This window comes from Centruroides sculpturatus, unplaced genomic scaffold (assembly GCF_000671375.1).
Source record: "Centruroides sculpturatus isolate CEXI.00-Female unplaced genomic scaffold, Cexi_2.0 scaffold2069, whole genome shotgun sequence".
Taxonomy (NCBI): Eukaryota; Metazoa; Arthropoda; class Arachnida; order Scorpiones; family Buthidae; genus Centruroides; species Centruroides sculpturatus.
In genome coordinates, this window is record NW_019387063.1 from 8588 (window position 1) to 30465 (window position 21878).

At 31.2% G+C, this 21878-nt stretch overlaps 1 protein-coding gene and 1 long non-coding RNA gene across 2 annotated transcripts in view; both read right to left on the reverse strand.

Moving 5' to 3' along the window:
- Positions 1 to 6789: 6789 nt before the first annotated feature.
- Positions 6790 to 21878, reverse strand: part of LOC111616116 (probable cation-transporting ATPase 13A3) — a 50673-nt gene continuing 35584 nt past the window's right edge. The window contains exons 7-10 of the mRNA XM_023357542.1: positions 16198 to 16299; positions 11459 to 11538; positions 9634 to 9786; positions 6790 to 7327 (exon numbers count right to left, since the gene is read on the reverse strand). Coding sequence (XP_023213310.1) covers positions 7324 to 7327; positions 9634 to 9786; positions 11459 to 11538; positions 16198 to 16299 — 339 coding nt within the window. The 3' untranslated portion in view covers positions 6790 to 7323. The remainder of the gene's footprint in view (positions 7328 to 9633; positions 9787 to 11458; positions 11539 to 16197; positions 16300 to 21878) is intronic.
- On the reverse strand, positions 18211 to 20036 carry LOC111616117. The gene is made up of 2 exons (XR_002755191.1): positions 19938 to 20036; positions 18211 to 18263 (listed from the first exon to the last, which is right to left on the reverse strand). It is a non-coding gene; the product is annotated as an uncharacterized LOC111616117 (long non-coding RNA).

Consider the following 21878-nt stretch of genomic DNA (forward strand, 5'->3'; position numbering starts at 1 on the left):
TATTAGACTTACGGTACCTAATTTACATACTGTGCAGACGATAATAAACTCAACTTACTAGCCTAAAATCTCCGTAGCGTGTTGCCAGGCGGCAGAAAGCATATATATAATTATAATAAAGTTACAATAAATTAAGTTAATATATAATTATATATACAGTACCTAATTTATATATAATTAATATATAATTATATGTACAGTACCTAATTTATATATAATTTATATATAATACTAAACAGACGATAGCAAACTCAATTTAGCCGCTCCGTAGCGTGGCGCAGGGTCGGAGGAAAGTAGTTCGGCTGCTCATCCACTATTGGTCCAGACTCTATCAATCTTGTCGCGAAACGACGTTATAGGAGGTATGTTATACGAAAGTTGCTACAATTTTTTCGCTACGTTATAGGAATTGTTGTTATAGGAACGTACGTTATAGGGGGGGTCGACTGTATAGCATTTGTTATAATATCTAACAATAGAACTATGAAACTCAAATTTTAACATAAATGTATATAATATATGGGTGATCAGTTAATGAACATAATCCGTTCCAAGACGATAAATTTGCTACCTGAATTGTTCATTAACTGATTATTGGTTTACCATAGATTTTTATGGTAATTTGATTAATTCATTCTGGAGACCCCAAATAATAAATAATAAATTATATACTTTCTTGCTACATTTATTTATGTGTAATAACAAACTAAAAGCAATCTCTCCATTTTCATGGATGACACATCTTTGTTTCTTAGATGTGATTTTCGTTACTCCTTTACTTGCTTGAGTCTTTTTGATTATATCTTTCTTAGCTAAAATTGTGCTTACTTTGTAGACCTGTTGAAGCCATACTGCCTGGCAACATCAGACATCTTCCCACTCTTTACCTTGGCTATTATCTCTTGCTTAGTTTCTATAGTGAACACAGTTCTTGACACTCCACTCATTTTAGGCCCCATAATGTCAGTTTTCTTAAATAAAGAGTTCAGAAAAGCACTTACAAAAATTCAGAGAAAAGAAATTAACTAGTGCAAAAAGCTTATGTATACAACAGTGAAAGTCTCGTCCCATAAGCCATGTATAGATGCCATTAAATAGTTTTACAAATCTTAAATGCAGAGTCGCTTCTTGTGTCTGTTCTGTGAGGTGTTCATTATCCAAACATGTTTGTTGTTCAAATATAAAAATCTGTTGTGTAAGTGTTCATTGTCCGATTTGTTTGCAGTCTGAACTGTTCATTAACTGATCACTTACTGTATTATCTTTTAACAGTTTTATATTTTCTTTGAATTAATAATTCAATTAAAATGAAAATTTCTAAATGAAATAAATAAAGCTATTTATATATTTTTAATGAATAATAAATTTATTATTATTTTTTAATAACTCAAACTTTTACAGCTAGAAGTAAACCACATCTTCCACACCTTTTCCTGCACCATGCCTCTTTATTAAAACAAATGTTTTGACCCCTTTTAGAAGCCAATGAAAATGGATTATTAATGGATAAAATTTGAATATTTAAACTAAGAGTTCCAAAGAAGTAGGTTGTGAAAGGTGTGGCTTACTTTAAACTAACTCCAGTTTTAATAAAAGTGTCTTTTACAGCTAAATAATTACTTTTAGCTATATAAAATTCATAAAAAAGTTTAAGAATTTTATATAACTAAAAGTAATTATTTAGCTGTAAAAGTTTAAGTTATAAAGTTCATGTAACAAGTAACAAAATTATTATTAAAATTATTATTAAACATATAACATATTAGTAAATACTGACCCAAAACATCATCAATACTGCTGAAAGCAGTACAAAACAATAAGAAATCATGTAACGACAATTCACTTACATAAAATTGGTGGTAATAAGTTCATTACAATATCAATCATAACATAAGCTCCTTCTGATGGTTTTTGACCATCCTAAAGAAAGAAATAAATAAATATCTTTTATATATCTTTTTAATCAAATTTAAATTCTAAGAAAATAATGATTATTAATCTATCATTTTTATGATTTGAAATGTCAAAAATGGGGTTGCCAGGCACTTTGGAATAAAATCCATGTCAAAATGAGTTACTTCCAAAAGAGACTGGAACACTTCAATTCCAGGACATGTAGGATGTGTATTTTTACTCTGCCAGTATTGTATTTAAAGGTTTTGTTGTTTCTTTTAATGCTTTTTCCAGTTAAAGTTGTTATTAAAAACATGTGTACTATCTACTATATAAATGCTAAATACATTCTTTTAACACCCTGTACAGTAGACCCCCCTATAACGCTTAGATACGTTCCACGCTAACCAAAAATTACGTTGTAGGAATGAGCCAATCGCATCCCGATAGGTGGGAACTTTACGGACTAAGGCTGTTCGAAAGGTTTTCTTCTATAAAATTAACCGATTCTAGACTAATCGGGCAAAGAAGAGTCTAATCATACTGATTATAGACCAATTGCGCTTTAATCAATTTAATGAATTATTTAAATTAATTTTGGTGAATTCATTCAAAGATTTGACTAATGTCAATAATTTTTTATCTCTATATCAATTCACTTATATAAGTTAAAAAGGCATGGTCCAATGCTATATGTTTTACATATGATATTGCAAGTATATTGGTATAAAAGACATTAAAGTATTCATAGACATTGAGAAAGCATAAGTAAATTCAATCTTACTCATTAGTTTTGAATTTGTGTGAAAAATTACAGAAAGATAAAGCTGATATTGTTTTTCTTAAATTTATTCAAGAACTATTTACTAATTATAAAGTTACAGTTAATCAAGGTAGTAAAGAATTTCCTCCTTTTACTATTAATAGAGATCTATTACAGGAAGACCCTCTATCACCTATGTTATTTAACCATTATATTTATGATTTTGATTATATTTTTACTAAAAAATCACAAGGATTATTGATCAGAGGAATTCCTTGTTTAATTTACATTGATGATATAATGTTATTTTGCTCCTATTTAGCTTTAAAATATAAATTAATTGTCTGATATTAATAAAATCTAAAATAAACCCTCAAAAACTGCAAACCGTGATACTTATTGTGACATTGTGACAATGCCAGGTTGCAATTTTTAATCATAGTTTTAATTTATTTAATTTAAACTATATGCTCTCAATTTCAAATTAGTAGTGTCTTATCCCTATACATCATACTTCTAATAACAACAGAGTCATGCTAGTCATCTATGTAACTACATTATGGGGGAACTTTTTGAAATGAAATCATGTGACTTCTGGTCTAAACCAAAAGTTTCTATATAGTTAATTGGGGCCTCCTGCCCCTAAGCTTTCCATATCTGGTCTTGACTTTCATCTATCAAACACTATTCTCAAGATTAAGGAAGGACAGACAGACAGAAGACAATGGAAATTTATAGGTCTCCAATTTTTTCAAATTGCAGCCCAAACAATGTTAAAACAGCTGGAAAAGAAATTTTTATCGTTAAAAGATTCAATTACAAGTTGTTCTGAAGATAATATATTTAGGAATTGTGTTTACCTGAAATAATGAATTTAAAGAGCATTTAATATATACCACACTAATGCATTGTAAAAATATCTAGTTTATATATTGTCTAGGATAAAAATATCTGATCTAAGAAATCGATTTAAACTATTTAAAGCCCTAGTACTTTCTATTTTATTGTACACTTTCCCAATGTGATCATAAGAATATATATGTAAAGTAGAAAACATATAACTTTTTTACATTTAATCCTTCAAGTAAAGCAAAATATTCTGGAATATGCATTAAATTATGAAATGAACAGATTTTATATCTTTTCTTTTATACATAAAACAAATATACAGTAATACCTCGATTTACGCAAACCCGAAGTTACATGATTTTCAAATCGCGTCGATTCATCTTTTGTTTGAGTGCCACGCAATTCTTGATTACTCACTCCCCCCACACTATTGTTCAGCTTACATGTTTGGATGTGTTGCATGAATCAACACATAGCCACAATTTATTTTGTGTAATTTATTTCTCTGTTTGCTATATGGTTGGCTTTCTTTGTCTTTTCTGACCCTAATTCGGTGGCTTTTTTCCCTGGTTTCTCAGGTTTCGCTTGGGTTACCCCCAAGTGACAACTCCAAAAGTCAGAAAGGAACTCATTAAACTCAGGCACTTAGCTATATCCTGGACAAATATCAAGGTTGATGATTTCCTTCACATCACTAGGTGTTATAACTGCTGTGGAGTTAATCATATAGCACAGGAGTGCCCTGCAAGCCAACATTGTAGCCACTGCTCAAAGGGTCACCATTTTAAAGAATGCAACCGAAAAGATCAGCCTCTCTGTTGTATAAATTGTAAGACCTATAACAAAGACTTGCAATCCGACAAAAGAATACCAACCAATCACAATGCCTTTGATCCTTACTGTCCGCAAATCCTCAGATTAAAGGAGCAAGCTATCAAAAAGACCAATTATGGATACTAGGCTTATCAAACATAATATAACACTACTACAAATTAATCTGCAAAGGTCTAAGGCAGCCACAACCGAAGCCCTCCAAACTGCCATTAATCATCAGGCTGACTTACTAGTGGTGCAAGAGCCCTATTGCTTCAAACAGAAGATTGCTCTCTTTGGCAACTACAACACTCTTTACTATACCAATGGTCACGACACCCCTCTCACTAGGGTCATTATTATGAACAAGAACATTGACGCCCAACTTCTGGTCCACCATAGTACCAGTACCTACTATTACACAACAACTCTCATCAATGTTGGTGGCAATCTGATTATAATCGTCTCTTTCTACTGTGCCCCTTCTGAGGACATCAACATCCCACTGGACTGTCTTCAAACTACCATCCAGCAACTCAACAACCACCCTGTCTTAATTGCCAGGGACTTCAATGCCAAGTCCGCTCTGTGGTACAGTCCAATAGAGGATCCCAGAGGTTACAAGGTTACTGAGTTTATGAACTTACTGAACTTTCAATCTCAGAACACCAGCATCCTTCCCACCTACTCCTGTATGACTGGTGAGGGCTGGGTGGACCTTTGTTTGGCTAAACGGGCAACCTCCCGGCTCTTACACTCCTGTTCCACACTAGCAGAGCACTCTGTTAGTAATCACAAGTACATTAAAAGTATCATAGGCACTCCAAGCTTAAGGAAGAATGTGCATATTGTTCAGAAAACTGACTGGGAGCAATTTCAAAGCCACATAAAACAAAACTGGCATTGTGGCCCTATCACCGATATCACAAACACCGAAGAGCTAACTACCATCATTGACGACCTTCAAAAAATCATTCATATTGCCTATCATGCCACAACCAAAGTTAAAACTGCCAGGCTCTCTGCTCCCTGATGGACTCAAGAGCTCTCAAACCAGAGAAGGTTTTTAAGGAAAGCCAGGAACAGTTACAGGAGAGAGAAAAGAACACAAAAGAAAATCTCAGACAGCATTACCTAACCCTCTTCAGGAACTACAAAACTGCAATTAATTGAACTCACACCAACTCCTGGCAAGATTTCTGCTCGAGCATAGGTAACTCAAGGCCCTGGTCCACTCTGTACTATATCGCCAGGGGCAAAATCAAGAACACTAGGATCCCTGGTACTCTCAACCAGAACATTAGCAACCTCAGCACCTCCATTTACAACACTTACTCCCAGATACTACGAAACTTATTCCCAACTGACGACCCAACACAGGATAACAACTACCAAGCCAACATCCACTATCACTGCAATGAAAATTTGTCCACCACAGATGAAGCCCCTTTTACAGCCCAGGAGGTTGTGAGGGAATTCAACCATCTTAAACTCAGGAAAGCACCAGGCCCGGATTCAATTTCACCCAAAATGGCCTACGAAGCCATCCCCACCACTTTCCATCTAGTATTCAAAAAGTGCCTCCAGCTAGGCCTTTTCCCCAGCTCATGGAAAGTGGCCTCCATCAAATTGATTCCCAAGTGCAACCAACCAACAAACTCATTGGACTATAGACCTATTTCGCTCTTGCCAAAGATTGGGGAAGTATTGGATGCCCTCATGGTAAACAGGGTGCAGCACTACTGTGAAGTGGGGAACAAAATCAATACCAACCAACACGGCTTCAGGAAAGGCAGAAGCACCATCAAGGCCTTAGACTCCATTATAAAGTACATCCGAGAGGCCAAATCAAGAGGGGAGATATCATGGTGATTACAATAGACTTTCAAGGTGCTTTTGATCACTCGTGGTGGCCGGCCATCTTAAAAGCACTAACTGACACAGGGTGCCCCAGAAATCTTTTCAATCTCTATAGGAGCTATCTCTCAAACAGGCAGATCATCACTTCCACAGCCAACAATCACTACTGCAAGAAAGATGTAACTAGAGGGTGTCCCCAAGGCTCCTGGTCGGGCCCCTTACTCTGGAACCTCATGTATAATAGCCTGCTGGAGCTCAGCTCCACCTTTTCCACAGAATACACGTGCAGGATATAAGGTTATGCAGACGACACTATAGTGGCCATCTCGCATAGGAACCAAGAGGTTCTTAAGACAGGGCCAATGACATACTAAAGAAAATTTCTCACTGAAGCACCAACAGGAAACTAAAAATAAAATATGAGAAGTGTGAATGCATTCTCTTTTCCCGCAACACTCCTCTCCAGAAAAGACCCACTATCAGAATAGACGGAATATGGATTAAAAACAAGAAAGCCGTCAAGTACTTGGGCATCATTCTGGACAACAGACTAACATGGCAGGACCATGTCCACTATACCTATGAAAAAGCTATCACAGTTTTCATTCCCTTTATTCCATCGCCAGGAACCGCTGGGATTATGGGAGTGAGACTTCTAGACTCCTATACACTGCAGTTGTGGAACCAATATTACTCTATGGCACAGAACTATGGGGAAACTCCGTGAGGAAAACCCACATCAAAAGAAAACTGCAATCGGCCCAGAGACTTTCTGCAATCTCCATCACGAAAACCTACAAAGCCGCACCAACTGATGCCTTACTTGCCATCGCTAACATCATCCCCATTGATCTTATAGTAAAAGAAAGAGTCTGGAAGTATTATCATTACAAGATGGCAACTCACCAAATCAGTAGGCAGGAATTTGACAACATCACCACAGGAATTGGGGTCTATACGGAAGCAGCTTTGCTTGCCAACCACATTGAGCAGCACAGCTTGGACTACCTCCCTCGTCCGCATGCATTCCACCCAAAAACTTCTATCGATGCTCAAATTAATCTTCAGGGAAATGACACCCCACAGGATCCACATCTTCACGGATGGCTCCAAGTCTGACAAAGGCATTGGGTGCTCAATGGTGGTCACCTACAACAAAACGAATTTATACCAGGTGCAGTACAAGCTTGGCAATCACTGCACTGTTAACCAAGCAAAGTCACTAGCCATATTCCATGCCCTACAGTGAACTTTGAACAACATTCATCAACACAACACAAAGAACATCACCATTCTTAGCGATAGCCATGTTGCACTCCAGCAACTGAAAAAGCTGAACAGCACCAACGGTCTACCAAAGCATCAACATTATAATTCATTTACGCAGTAACATCAACATCAGGCTCCACTGGGTGAAACGTCATGCTGATAATGCTGGCAACAAGAGAGCAGACTTGCTGGCCCGCACCGCTCCAGAAAGGATCACTCACTATTCTTTCAGTGCTATTTCCTCTAAATGGCTTCACAACCAAATCAGAGACTACTCCTGGAAACATTGGCAAGACAGGTGGGACACTGGTACAACAGGTAGGCTCACCCACCAATTTATTCCTAGTGTGAAACAGTCGCAGTTATAAACACCTGATTCTCTCCTTCTCAACTACACAGATGTATACAGGGCATGGAAACTTTCGCAGTTACCTGAAAAAGTTTCTGAATAAAACTGATGGACTCTGCCCATGTCCTCTCAAAGAACAGGGGCCATATTCTGATCACTGTCTCTGGTCTCTCGTCTCTCATAAGCCGGTCACTGATTGGCTAATCCAAATAATTAGCCAATCAGCGACTGGCTTGTGAGAGACCAGAGACAGCGACCAGAATACGGCCCCAGGAAGACCCACTGCACATTCTCTTTCACTGCCCTATTTACTCAAGCCAATGAAAGGGACTCACAAATGAAATACACAACAGGAATGAGCTCTGGCCCTGTAAGCTTTGGGTCTTCAGGGAAAACAAACACATCTCCAAAGCCTTCATTCAAGACATCAAGATATTGGACTAGCACGGTGTAATCTATGTTTGCATTCCTGTAATTATCATGGTAATAGTAAATGTATTCCCTGTTATTTAATGTAAATCTTTACGTCACTGTATACCAACTACTAAAATTTTTTCTACAAAGTCACCAAATTATGTACGTAAAAGTATTACTTGTGTAACTTTCCACTTTGAAATTTTACTTTAAGTACTGTAAAATTTTACAGTAATTAAGAATTAGATAATGTTTCCTTTAAGACAATGCTATTATTGAAAAGGACAGTTTTAGTTACTGTATTTTCATGTGTGTATCCCAAGGCCGTGTATAACCCATGATGGCATAACCCCATAAAATATTGCTATAATGAAAATAAGAAATTTGTATACCCTGTGCACAAGGAGCAGCTATTACTCTGCAGGCATGAGTTTGTAATCACAAATTAAAACTGGTATACAATTCACCTCATCACAAAACATATACCCTCTTCAAATTGTCTTTTAAACATAGGTGACCCACAGATTATATGCCCAAAAATATACTGTTAATTAAATTTTTTAATTGAAAATTTTAAAAATCAATTGATTGGCTATTTTATATTATGGTATTTGAAAGTCTAGTAAATCTATAATTTAATTCTTTACAATAGATTAGCATGGTGTAGAGATCTTTCAAATAATTGTAATTCTTGGACTTCGAACTCAAAATTGAGTTTTTAATAAACACTTGGTTTAGAATTGTAATTCTATTTCTAATTAACTGTTAAATTTTTTTTTTTTCATAATCATAAAATAGTTTAAATAATTTTTAATGAAAATATTAAAAATATATAATTTTCTTAATATTTTAAAACAAAGCTATAAGCATGAAAATTATTTTTATAGACACAATGTAAAATAATTATAAATATTTTATGACTAAGACAAAACCTTTCACACTTTGTTTCTGCAGTTTAATCACTAAGTACAAACATTTTAGGCCATTTTGAATGGCCTTCTTCATTCACACACCTTAAATTTTAATATCAAAAGATAATTAACAACATCAATATCGTCTAAACTTTGTTATCAACAATGACGTCACTAGTAAGAAGAAACCTATGTAAACAGTGACACCATTTGAATATCTGCTAACCGACGTTCCAACCGACCTAATTGTACCTGAAGAAGGCCATTCAAAACAGCTGAAAACGTTTGTACTTAGTGATTAAACCACTAGAAACAAAGTGTGAAAGGTTTTGTCTTAGTCATTTTAAGTAGTTCTAGCTTCAAATGCATAGAAGTATAAATATTTTAAATTACATAATTAATTTTTTCATATTATCTAAAATTCTGAAGTAAAATTGATCAAATAGAAAACAATTTTTCACAAAATTAACTTTTACTGACTGCTAAAATGATATTTACATTTAATAACTTACCTAATTAATAATGGTATGCATTGAATATTCTGTACCCTGGATGTAAAAGGTGATGCTACTGAAGCTTCAGCCACTGATAAAGAAACGCCAGTATGTGCTGCTTTTAATGCTCCACAATCATTTGCTCCATCTCCACACATCCCTACCTGATGACTATAAAAATTAGTATGTAAATATAAAGTTTGGCAATTAAGTTTAAGAACTATGTATATTTTAGAGGAAATTATGTCATAATGAAAGACTTTTAATACTATTCAAAAAGAATTTCTTCTGGGCATTAAAAGTGTGCTCATTAAACTCATTTAAATTTTTCATTCATTATATTGCATTGTCTTTATCTTGAAATAATTTTTTTCAATGTCAATTTGATTTTGAGAACAAGAAATACTTTGCAAAAAATAGTTCAAAGAAATTAGAAAAATGATTTAGTTCTGCAATCTAATGCTTTGCTAAAACTTCTTACTCTAGTTTAATATGATATGCATTCATTGACAAAACAGTTATGCACCAAGAATGAAACTATTAATGTAAAAATATAACAACAATGATAGTAAGTGATTACAAATATTGTAGCAAAGGGACAATTTCCAATGAAACAACAGTACAATTTGAAAGAACCTTTAGTACCTTGCATGACCTTTTACCTGGATACACGTGACAATATTATCAGATATGAAGGCAAACAGATACTTTAAGCTAATTTGCAACAGTTTGTCCACAGACGTTATTTATTTATTTATTTTATATAAAAAAGGAAATGTCTCAAGACAACTGTTATCCTTCCCAAAAAAATAATGCCTGCAACAAAAGATTATAATACAAATAACAAAGAATAAAAATCAAAGATGTTACAACTGCCACTCCATATCTCTTGTATTTAATGGCAACAGTTGGCATCCCATCTGGTCCCACAAATGTGGGCAACAAATCTGGAGACTGGGCAGGCCAAGAAAGACAACATAACAGAGAAATTCCTGAAAATCCTAGCCATGTGATTGAGCATTGCGTTACTGGAAAATGAGTTTGTATCCCTGATCATTTCTCTTTTTGGTCTGTCTGGACATCCTGAACCTTTCTGTCTACCCTAACATCATTTCACAGTTATATCAAAATGGCCCAGATGGCAGGCACTTTGGCTTCCCTCAGCCTAATGATAATGCTTCTAGATCCATCATTGGTTTAAATCAGAATCAGAGTCAATATATATATATATATAGCTTTGTTTTCATATTTTTAATGTCATTGTCATTAAATTAATTATTTTAATATTTCTCAAAAATTATTAACACTTATATGCTTTCCTAAATTTATGTAGATATATTTGAAGATAGTAATAAAGATAATATAATTTTAAAGAAAATTCATGTCTTATGAAATAAATATTTTCCTTTTTTGAATGAAGTATAGATAATAAATCCATTAAATTTAAATTCTTTTTTTTTTAAATAGTAAATAACTAATTTTTACAAACATTTATTTAAATACTTTTCACAAATAATAAAATTACAATGCTAAAATAATTCTATTTTTAATAAAATGTAAATGTAATAAAAATATTATTTAGAAACTTAAATAAATTTGATATTCATTAAAATTAAGAAAAAAATTAATAAATAATCAAAATAAACAACTTGTAACTACTTATGTCTCATTATTAAATTTAACTTCACAAAGGGCACAGAACAATATTGCTCAGGCTGTCAGATAATCAATAAAAATATAACATATTACTCCTGTATGATAGTTATAAATAAAATTCAAATAAATTTAATAAATAATTAACAAAACTATAAAAGTATATTATAATCTCATCAAAATAGCATACTCTAAATTTTGAAGAGCTTCTATTAAATGTAACTTTTGTTCTGGTAACATTCGAGCAAAAATTGTCCCTTTTTGAACAATCTGAAATAACATATTAGAAAATTTGTAATTATAAAAAAAATTATTAATTATTTTCCAGTTTCATTAATATATTATTTATCTACAATTTAGCATTTAATAGTTAAAACATAAAATAAAATTAATAGGATTGTAATAATAAGAAATATATTAATTTAGTAAATTAAATAAGCTATTTTGAATCTTGCAACTACAAGCAGCACACTACTATCTGGTAGCAGAGCTGCTAAGCATCTTTTTGGTGCATGAATGAGACTTATTAATTAGAAAGAGTGAGATCACTGATTTTATACAAATATTGTGTCAATCACCAATGAAGTTCAATTACTGTGGCATGGTTCTTAGCTGATGAAGCACAGAACAGAAATAAGGTCCAAATCACATATCAATAGAATGCAATCAGTTAAAATAAAATTGGCATAAGAATAGATTCTATTACACACATTTTTATTATTTTACAGTAGAATCTCATTTTAATGAATTGCTTGGGTTGCTGGAAATCATCCATTGTTCCTAGAATCCATTATATTGTGAACAACAGATTTCCCTCACACCCAGGAAAGTATCCATTATAAGGAAAAATTTCCATTTTTCAACCTCCTATATATAAGAAATCTAGTAATTGAAATTATTCAGTCTCTTGAGATCTCTATTCTTTACTCTGTAGAAATATGTATGCTACAAGATCATATATTATGCTGTACAGTACATGTTTATGATAAAGCTGATGGAAACTGTAAGTGCAAAAAGAGGCAAATTACTTATGCTCATTAGCACTTCACTGATTTCAGAATTTATTAAAATACTCATTTATCTTGGTTTGTTTTTGTGCTGCTTTTCTGCCTATTGAATACAATAACTGTTGAATACAATAATTGTGAAGTTTACAATAGGTAGAGCTAAAAAATAATCTTTCCAAGTTATTCCAAGTTTCAGAACTGCTAAAAGTAGGTAAAATTACATTGATTTGGTGGGACCTAGGGAAAAAAATCCATTATTATTAGATATTCATTGTTTTATGATCTGCTAAAACGAGATTCTATATTCTTCTAATGTATATACCCTTATAATGCTCTGTATTATACAATTACATTGTTTTCTTTGCTTTTTTAATTCTGTTTTAATCTATTGTCTGCTGGAGCTCAAATAAATGGAAAGACTCAGGTACAACCAGTACTGACATTTAAGAAAAATAAAATATACAATGCTAAGGAAAAAAATTACCAAAACTAATTAATATTTACTAAGTTATTTCATAAAAAAATTGAATAAACCTTATCTTTATTTAATAATTTTATGTTTTATAAATATGCCTTTTACCCATATTAATGTCCAGTGCCGGCCTGAGGCAAGTTTTAGGATGGAGCGAGATCCTATTATGGCGCCCAGGGATGGAACCTCGCCCACGGACTCGAACTACGAGCGTCTCAACAGATAAGGCCATTCACATACTGGTCACACGCTTGCAATTAAAATATCGAAAAGTGAAAAAATATATTTTTTCCTTTAATTTTTTTACCACTAAGGCGCCCCTAGGACTTAGCGCCTGGAGCGGCTGCTTCGTTCGCCCTATGGTAGGGCCAGCTCTGTTAATGTCTTTTACCAATATAGTAGAGCGTCGTTTATCCAAATCAATTGAAGACTGGGGTTGTCCGGAAAATCGATATTTCGGATAACTGATTATGTACGAAAAAATATATTAACCTATCCCATGTTGAAATTTTTCTCCATTGCGTGTCACTTTGTGTTGAATTTTTGTCGATGTTAAGACTATTGTATCGTTAAAAATTATTTTTTTATTTTGTACAAACAAAATAAATATACTGAAAAATATAAAACAATAAAAAATTATACTTCAGAAGTTAATTTAGCATCAAAGACCTAAAATATTTGAGTAGCCCAAGACATAGCCAAAGATTGCAGCGCCACAGCGCTGGCGAAAATTTAAATTTGCCGACTGGAATTCTTTCGGATAATTGACGTTTCGGATAAATGACGCTCTACTGTATTTATCTGTACAGATCACTTCACATATCTTAACCAGGAAATAAAACTCTGAACATTTAAAAACTTCAAGAGCCCCTTTTTAGTAATGCATAGTCATTTTTTCAAAGATTTGTCAACAATCTGTTCTCTTCACTGAGTAAATACATTGGACCTTGCACATTTTTATAGCCTGGCCAAGATTCATGAATAAGCTATAATTAAGTTTTATAAGACATGGTAAAATTAAATTAGGATAAAATAACACCAAACCTTCTTTGAAGTACCTTCTAAACAATTCTCCAGTAGCTTACTATTTTGATAACAACTAACATTTTTGATCCTCAGCTGGATCTTCTTCAGATTGAACATAAACGTTGCATTTTTTAAAATGCTCCAATAATCGAATGAGGCTCCAGGTTATTAATTTAAATTAGCAGTGTGATGTCATTGTTATAAAGCAAGATACAAGATATTAAACCCATTTCAAACCATTATTTCTTTAAACTTTTAAAAATTTTTAAAATGTTTTAATTTTGATGTTATTAAAGGGCCTGGATGTGGTTTAACATAATATCTGCCATGTGTAGGACAAACGTTTTTCATCTTTAAAATTAATGTTTCTCCTTTGTTTTCCAGCTTTATAAATTTACAGTGATTCTAAAGCCCTAATGTTTTCCAATTGTTTGGCTCTCTTAATGATGGTGGCATTCTGTAGATCAGCCTGGATATCATTATATGAGGCATAAATAGCCAAGGTGGTGGTGAGCTTGTTGTGGCTGATATCATAATTATGTTCAACCAATCTCTTTTATAGAGAGAGTGCTGTGGAGCTATGTACTCCAATTTTAAAAGTTTAAAGAACTAATGGTTTGAAATGGGTTTAATATCTTATAGTAGGATGAAGAGTTCACTGAATTTGGCGTTATAAGTGCTTTTTTATCGCAAGTACTTTTGATATCAACTCTCCATCCTACTATACAATATTTGGCATGAGTATCAATCTTTAGTTAAATATCTTGTATCCCACTTTATAACAATGACATCACACAGCTAATTTAACCTGGAGACATGTTTGATTAATGGAACATTTTTTAAAATGCAACATTTATGTTCAACCTGAAGAAGATCCAGCTGAGGATCGAAAACATTAGTTGTTATCAAAATAATAAGCTACTTGAGAATTGTTTAGAAGGTATTTCAAAGAAGGTTTGTTGCTGTATTTCCACTCCAGTATTAATTAGTGTAAGTAGGACAAATTAGAAAATGCATCACTCATTTTTTTTACCATAAAAGCAAAACTGTGAAATTCAAAGATAAGAATGTCAGGATAAGACTGTGACATTTACTCCAGTACTGCAAATCTCATGCCTAAATCTTGACGTGTGGCTGGTCTATTGATAGGGAATTTAATATAATTAAATAAATTTTAATTTGATTGAATTATTTAGAAATACCTTGAACAGGAAGTTTACCAAACAGATCTCAAAACCTGGTTTTTTAATATGTTTTCAGACTTATTTTGAAAACAGATCTCAAAATAGGATTTAAACTTAAAAATATCATAAACAAGCACATTGTCAATTATGACACCTAGAGATTGAAAATTTTACTGATTTTAAATTTTAACTATTTGCACAACAGAAAACAACATGAGTAATATTTGAAAACTGATAAAAAGTTAGAAAATGGAGCTTTTCAAATATTTTAAAAAATGTTTTAAAGTACTTTAAATAAAAATTTTAAAATGTAACTGAATCAATTATATCCATGAATGAGTAATATAATTTCAAATCATTAGAAATTTATTTAATCAAACAAAATAAAAATGTTTTGCTATGACTCATCAATAGTTGGAATCTATAAATGAGAATGAAGATATAATAGAGAAGTTGCAGCCAAAGTTTTCATCTCTAAAATGTGAACATTGAGCACTGCCATCCTGTAAGCCTAGAAGTTTGACAATGGCATTTTGAATGTCAGTGGAATCATGCTCAATGTTCCAAATGCCATTGTCAAACTTCTAGGCTTACAGGGTGGTGGCACTGAAATCCAACGTTCACATTTTAGAAATGAAAACTTTGGCTGCAACCTCTCTAACATTAAAAAACACTTTTCAAAATAAAAATATTTGATTTATAGAAATTGTTTATATTATCATTAACATTCTGAAATATCCAGATACATATTTTAATTTAGCATCCCCTTATTACAGGATATGCTCCTCACATTACAGAAGGTATTCTAGTAGTTTTTAATTTTTCAAAAATGAAAGTATTTGTTATATGAAATTGATGCAGATATTACAAAGTTCAAGTTTTTTAAAAATAATAACAAGTATTAAACTCATTAAAAGGTGCAATAATACAATAACAACAGTAATAAATATTTGATAAACCCCAAAACACAAACACTTAAAAATTTGTAGTAGTCAAAAGTTTGTTTGGATGAAATGTTTTTTGAGACCTTTTGTCTTAGCTTCAGAGTAGAAAATTTGAAGCTTAGACAAAAGGTCTCAAAAATATTTCAGCCATATGTACATCTGACTCATAATTTTTCAAGTATGTGTTTTTTTTTTTTGGTTTCATATTCTATTTAAAATGGAGTCATCAAACATGAAGTCATCAAATATTGAAAATGGAGTTTAAATCAAAACAGATTTTACAGAATAATAAATACCTTTTGAAGTAACTGTTCACTATGATCTCTTATTAAATTAAAAGTTGAACCTTCCATAGCAAGATGATATTTTCCATCATTTCGAAATGGAATGTACATTTCCTAAAAATTTCATAACAAAATTTAATTTCAAACATTAATAAATAATTTGCTATAAAATTATTTTTAAATATTTTCAATAATTTTTGTTGATTAACTTTACAAATTATATATATATATATATATATTATACACCTATATTATTCGACTTTCAGACAGACAGTTACATTATATTCTATCATTTAATTTTTGTATATCATTTGATTTTGTCTGTTGTCTGAAGGTCAATAAAAATTGGGTGAAAACATTGGTGATTAAAAGTTCTTTTGTGCTGATTATAAATGTTATTTGTTGAATTTTATTCATGATACTTTGATATCCCTAAATCATTTTTTGTGTGCCAAATTTGAACTTTTATACATTTTCAACCAACAAATAAAAGTTTTGAGCCATTATACCAGTGAGATTTTTTTGTCAGTTTTGGTTTCAGTAAAATCAAAATTATTTATAAAAATTAACTTTTATTGTCTTTTTTCTGTTTAATCTATTATCTTAACATTTTAAGTAATGTTTCATGCATTAAAGTTATAAAATATTCATAGTAGAAAGGAAACTTTCCTATTTTAATAAGAAATTTAATCATAAACTAAATAGAAATAATGTACTGTACTTAGTTTTTGTGGAATGGAACTTGCTTTAAATTCATAGATCTACTGTTCAGTTTTTGGATATTTGACTTTTATGTACAATACGTTTTTAGAAACACATTACATTCAAAAATCATTTCCTGCCTGTATTTATAATCTGATGATAAAAAATGTACTACACAACTACACATAATGTACACGACTACAATAAATGATAATGTCATATATCAAACTGTAATTTAAAAATTCAAATGAAAAAAATAATTTATAATTTAAAACATAATTTTCCATTATAAATATATATTTTTTTAATCAATAAAGTTATATACAATCAAATCCCATTAATACAAAGTGAAAGAGACTTGAAAATTGGCACTCTGTATTAACAAAATTTATAACTGTTATAAATTATGTTGTACATATATCCTGATGTGGAGTGGTGGTATATAACAAAATTTATTAACTGACATTTAACAAAATTTAACATTGGAATGCTTATCTTCCACTGTTCATTAGACTGCAATTCTACTTTGCATTAATATGGACTTTGCATAAACCAATAATGTAATAATATGGTTTGACTATATAATTATTCCAAATTTTTTTCTTGTTTTGAAAATTGTATAAATAATAATATAAATAAAGTTACAATTTAAGCAACAATAAGTGCATGTAAGGGAAAAAAGAANAGACACAATGTAAAATAATTATAAATATTTTATGACTAAGACAAAACCTTTCACACTTTGTTTCTGCAGTTTAATCACTAAGTACAAACATTTTAGGCCATTTTGAATGGCCTTCTTCATTCACACACCTTAAATTTTAATATCAAAAGATAATTAACAACATCAATATCGTCTAAACTTTGTTATCAACAATGACGTCACTAGTAAGAAGAAACCTATGTAAACAGTGACACCATTTGAATATCTGCTAACCGACGTTCCAACCGACCTAATTGTACCTGAAGAAGGCCATTCAAAACAGCTGAAAACGTTTGTACTTAGTGATTAAACCACTAGAAACAAAGTGTGAAAGGTTTTGTCTTAGTCATTTTAAGTAGTTCTAGCTTCAAATGCATAGAAGTATAAATATTTTAAATTACATAATTAATTTTTTCATATTATCTAAAATTCTGAAGTAAAATTGATCAAATAGAAAACAATTTTTCACAAAATTAACTTTTACTGACTGCTAAAATGATATTTACATTTAATAACTTACCTAATTAATAATGGTATGCATTGAATATTCTGTACCCTGGATGTAAAAGGTGATGCTACTGAAGCTTCAGCCACTGATAAAGAAACGCCAGTATGTGCTGCTTTTAATGCTCCACAATCATTTGCTCCATCTCCACACATCCCTACCTGATGACTATAAAAATTAGTATGTAAATATAAAGTTTGGCAATTAAGTTTAAGAACTATGTATATTTTAGAGGAAATTATGTCATAATGAAAGACTTTTAATACTATTCAAAAAGAATTTCTTCTGGGCATTAAAAGTGTGCTCATTAAACTCATTTAAATTTTTCATTCATTATATTGCATTGTCTTTATCTTGAAATAATTTTTTTCAATGTCAATTTGATTTTGAGAACAAGAAATACTTTGCAAAAAATAGTTCAAAGAAATTAGAAAAATGATTTAGTTCTGCAATCTAATGCTTTGCTAAAACTTCTTACTCTAGTTTAATATGATATGCATTCATTGACAAAACAGTTATGCACCAAGAATGAAACTATTAATGTAAAAATATAACAACAATGATAGTAAGTGATTACAAATATTGTAGCAAAGGGACAATTTCCAATGAAACAACAGTACAATTTGAAAGAACCTTTAGTACCTTGCATGACCTTTTACCTGGATACACGTGACAATATTATCAGATATGAAGGCAAACAGATACTTTAAGCTAATTTGCAACAGTTTGTCCACAGACGTTATTTATTTATTTATTTTATATAAAAAAGGAAATGTCTCAAGACAACTGTTATCCTTCCCAAAAAAATAATGCCTGCAACAAAAGATTATAATACAAATAACAAAGAATAAAAATCAAAGATGTTACAACTGCCACTCCATATCTCTTGTATTTAATGGCAACAGTTGGCATCCCATCTGGTCCCACAAATGTGGGCAACAAATCTGGAGACTGGGCAGGCCAAGAAAGACAACATAACAGAGAAATTCCTGAAAATCCTAGCCATGTGATTGAGCATTGCGTTACTGGAAAATGAGTTTGTATCCCTGATCATTTCTCTTTTTGGTCTGTCTGGACATCCTGAACCTTTCTGTCTACCCTAACATCATTTCACAGTTATATCAAAATGGCCCAGATGGCAGGCACTTTGGCTTCCCTCAGCCTAATGATAATGCTTCTAGATCCATCATTGGTTTAAATCAGAATCAGAGTCAATATATATATATATATATAGCTTTGTTTTCATATTTTTAATGTCATTGTCATTAAATTAATTATTTTAATATTTCTCAAAAATTATTAACACTTATATGCTTTCCTAAATTTATGTAGATATATTTGAAGATAGTAATAAAGATAATATAATTTTAAAGAAAATTCATGTCTTATGAAATAAATATTTTCCTTTTTTGAATGAAGTATAGATAATAAATCCATTAAATTTAAATTCTTTTTTTTTTAAATAGTAAATAACTAATTTTTACAAACATTTATTTAAATACTTTTCACAAATAATAAAATTACAATGCTAAAATAATTCTATTTTTAATAAAATGTAAATGTAATAAAAATATTATTTAGAAACTTAAATAAATTTGATATTCATTAAAATTAAGAAAAAAATTAATAAATAATCAAAATAAACAACTTGTAACTACTTATGTCTCATTATTAAATTTAACTTCACAAAGGGCACAGAACAATATTGCTCAGGCTGTCAGATAATCAATAAAAATATAACATATTACTCCTGTATGATAGTTATAAATAAAATTCAAATAAATTTAATAAATAATTAACAAAACTATAAAAGTATATTATAATCTCATCAAAATAGCATACTCTAAATTTTGAAGAGCTTCTATTAAATGTAACTTTTGTTCTGGTAACATTCGAGCAAAAATTGTCCCTTTTTGAACAATCTGAAATAACATATTAGAAAATTTGTAATTATAAAAAAAATTATTAATTATTTTCCAGTTTCATTAATATATTATTTATCTACAATTTAGCATTTAATAGTTAAAACATAAAATAAAATTAATAGGATTGTAATAATAAGAAATATATTAATTTAGTAAATTAAATAAGCTATTTTGAATCTTGCAACTACAAGCAGCACACTACTATCTGGTAGCAGAGCTGCTAAGCATCTTTTTGGTGCATGAATGAGACTTATTAATTAGAAAGAGTGAGATCACTGATTTTATACAAATATTGTGTCAATCACCAATGAAGTTCAATTACTGTGGCATGGTTCTTAGCTGATGAAGCACAGAACAGAAATAAGGTCCAAATCACATATCAATAGAATGCAATCAGTTAAAATAAAATTGGCATAAGAATAGATTCTATTACACACATTTTTATTATTTTACAGTAGAATCTCATTTTAATGAATTGCTTGGGTTGCTGGAAATCATCCATTGTTCCTAGAATCCATTATATTGTGAACAACAGATTTCCCTCACACCCAGGAAAGTATCCATTATAAGGAAAAATTTCCATTTTTCAACCTCCTATATATAAGAAATCTAGTAATTGAAATTATTCAGTCTCTTGAGATCTCTATTCTTTACTCTGTAGAAATATGTATGCTACAAGATCATATATTATGCTGTACAGTACATGTTTATGATAAAGCTGATGGAAACTGTAAGTGCAAAAAGAGGCAAATTACTTATGCTCATTAGCACTTCACTGATTTCAGAATTTATTAAAATACTCATTTATCTTGGTTTGTTTTTGTGCTGCTTTTCTGCCTATTGAATACAATAACTGTTGAATACAATAATTGTGAAGTTTACAATAGGTAGAGCTAAAAAATAATCTTTCCAAGTTATTCCAAGTTTCAGAACTGCTAAAAGTAGGTAAAATTACATTGATTTGGTGGGACCTAGGGAAAAAAATCCATTATTATTAGATATTCATTGTTTTATGATCTGCTAAAACGAGATTCTATATTCTTCTAATGTATATACCCTTATAATGCTCTGTATTATACAATTACATTGTTTTCTTTGCTTTTTTAATTCTGTTTTAATCTATTGTCTGCTGGAGCTCAAATAAATGGAAAGACTCAGGTACAACCAGTACTGACATTTAAGAAAAATAAAATATACAATGCTAAGGAAAAAAATTACCAAAACTAATTAATATTTACTAAGTTATTTCATAAAAAAATTGAATAAACCTTATCTTTATTTAATAATTTTATGTTTTATAAATATGCCTTTTACCCATATTAATGTCCAGTGCCGGCCTGAGGCAAGTTTTAGGATGGAGCGAGATCCTATTATGGCGCCCAGGGATGGAACCTCGCCCACGGACTCGAACTACGAGCGTCTCAACAGATAAGGCCATTCACATACTGGTCACACGCTTGCAATTAAAATATCGAAAAGTGAAAAAATATATTTTTTCCTTTAATTTTTTTACCACTAAGGCGCCCCTAGGACTTAGCGCCTGGAGCGGCTGCTTCGTTCGCCCTATGGTAGGGCCAGCTCTGTTAATGTCTTTTACCAATATAGTAGAGCGTCGTTTATCCAAATCAATTGAAGACTGGGGTTGTCCGGAAAATCGATATTTCGGATAACTGATTATGTACGAAAAAATATATTAACCTATCCCATGTTGAAATTTTTCTCCATTGCGTGTCACTTTGTGTTGAATTTTTGTCGATGTTAAGACTATTGTATCGTTAAAAATTATTTTTTTATTTTGTACAAACAAAATAAATATACTGAAAAATATAAAAACAATAAAAAATTATACTTCAGAAGT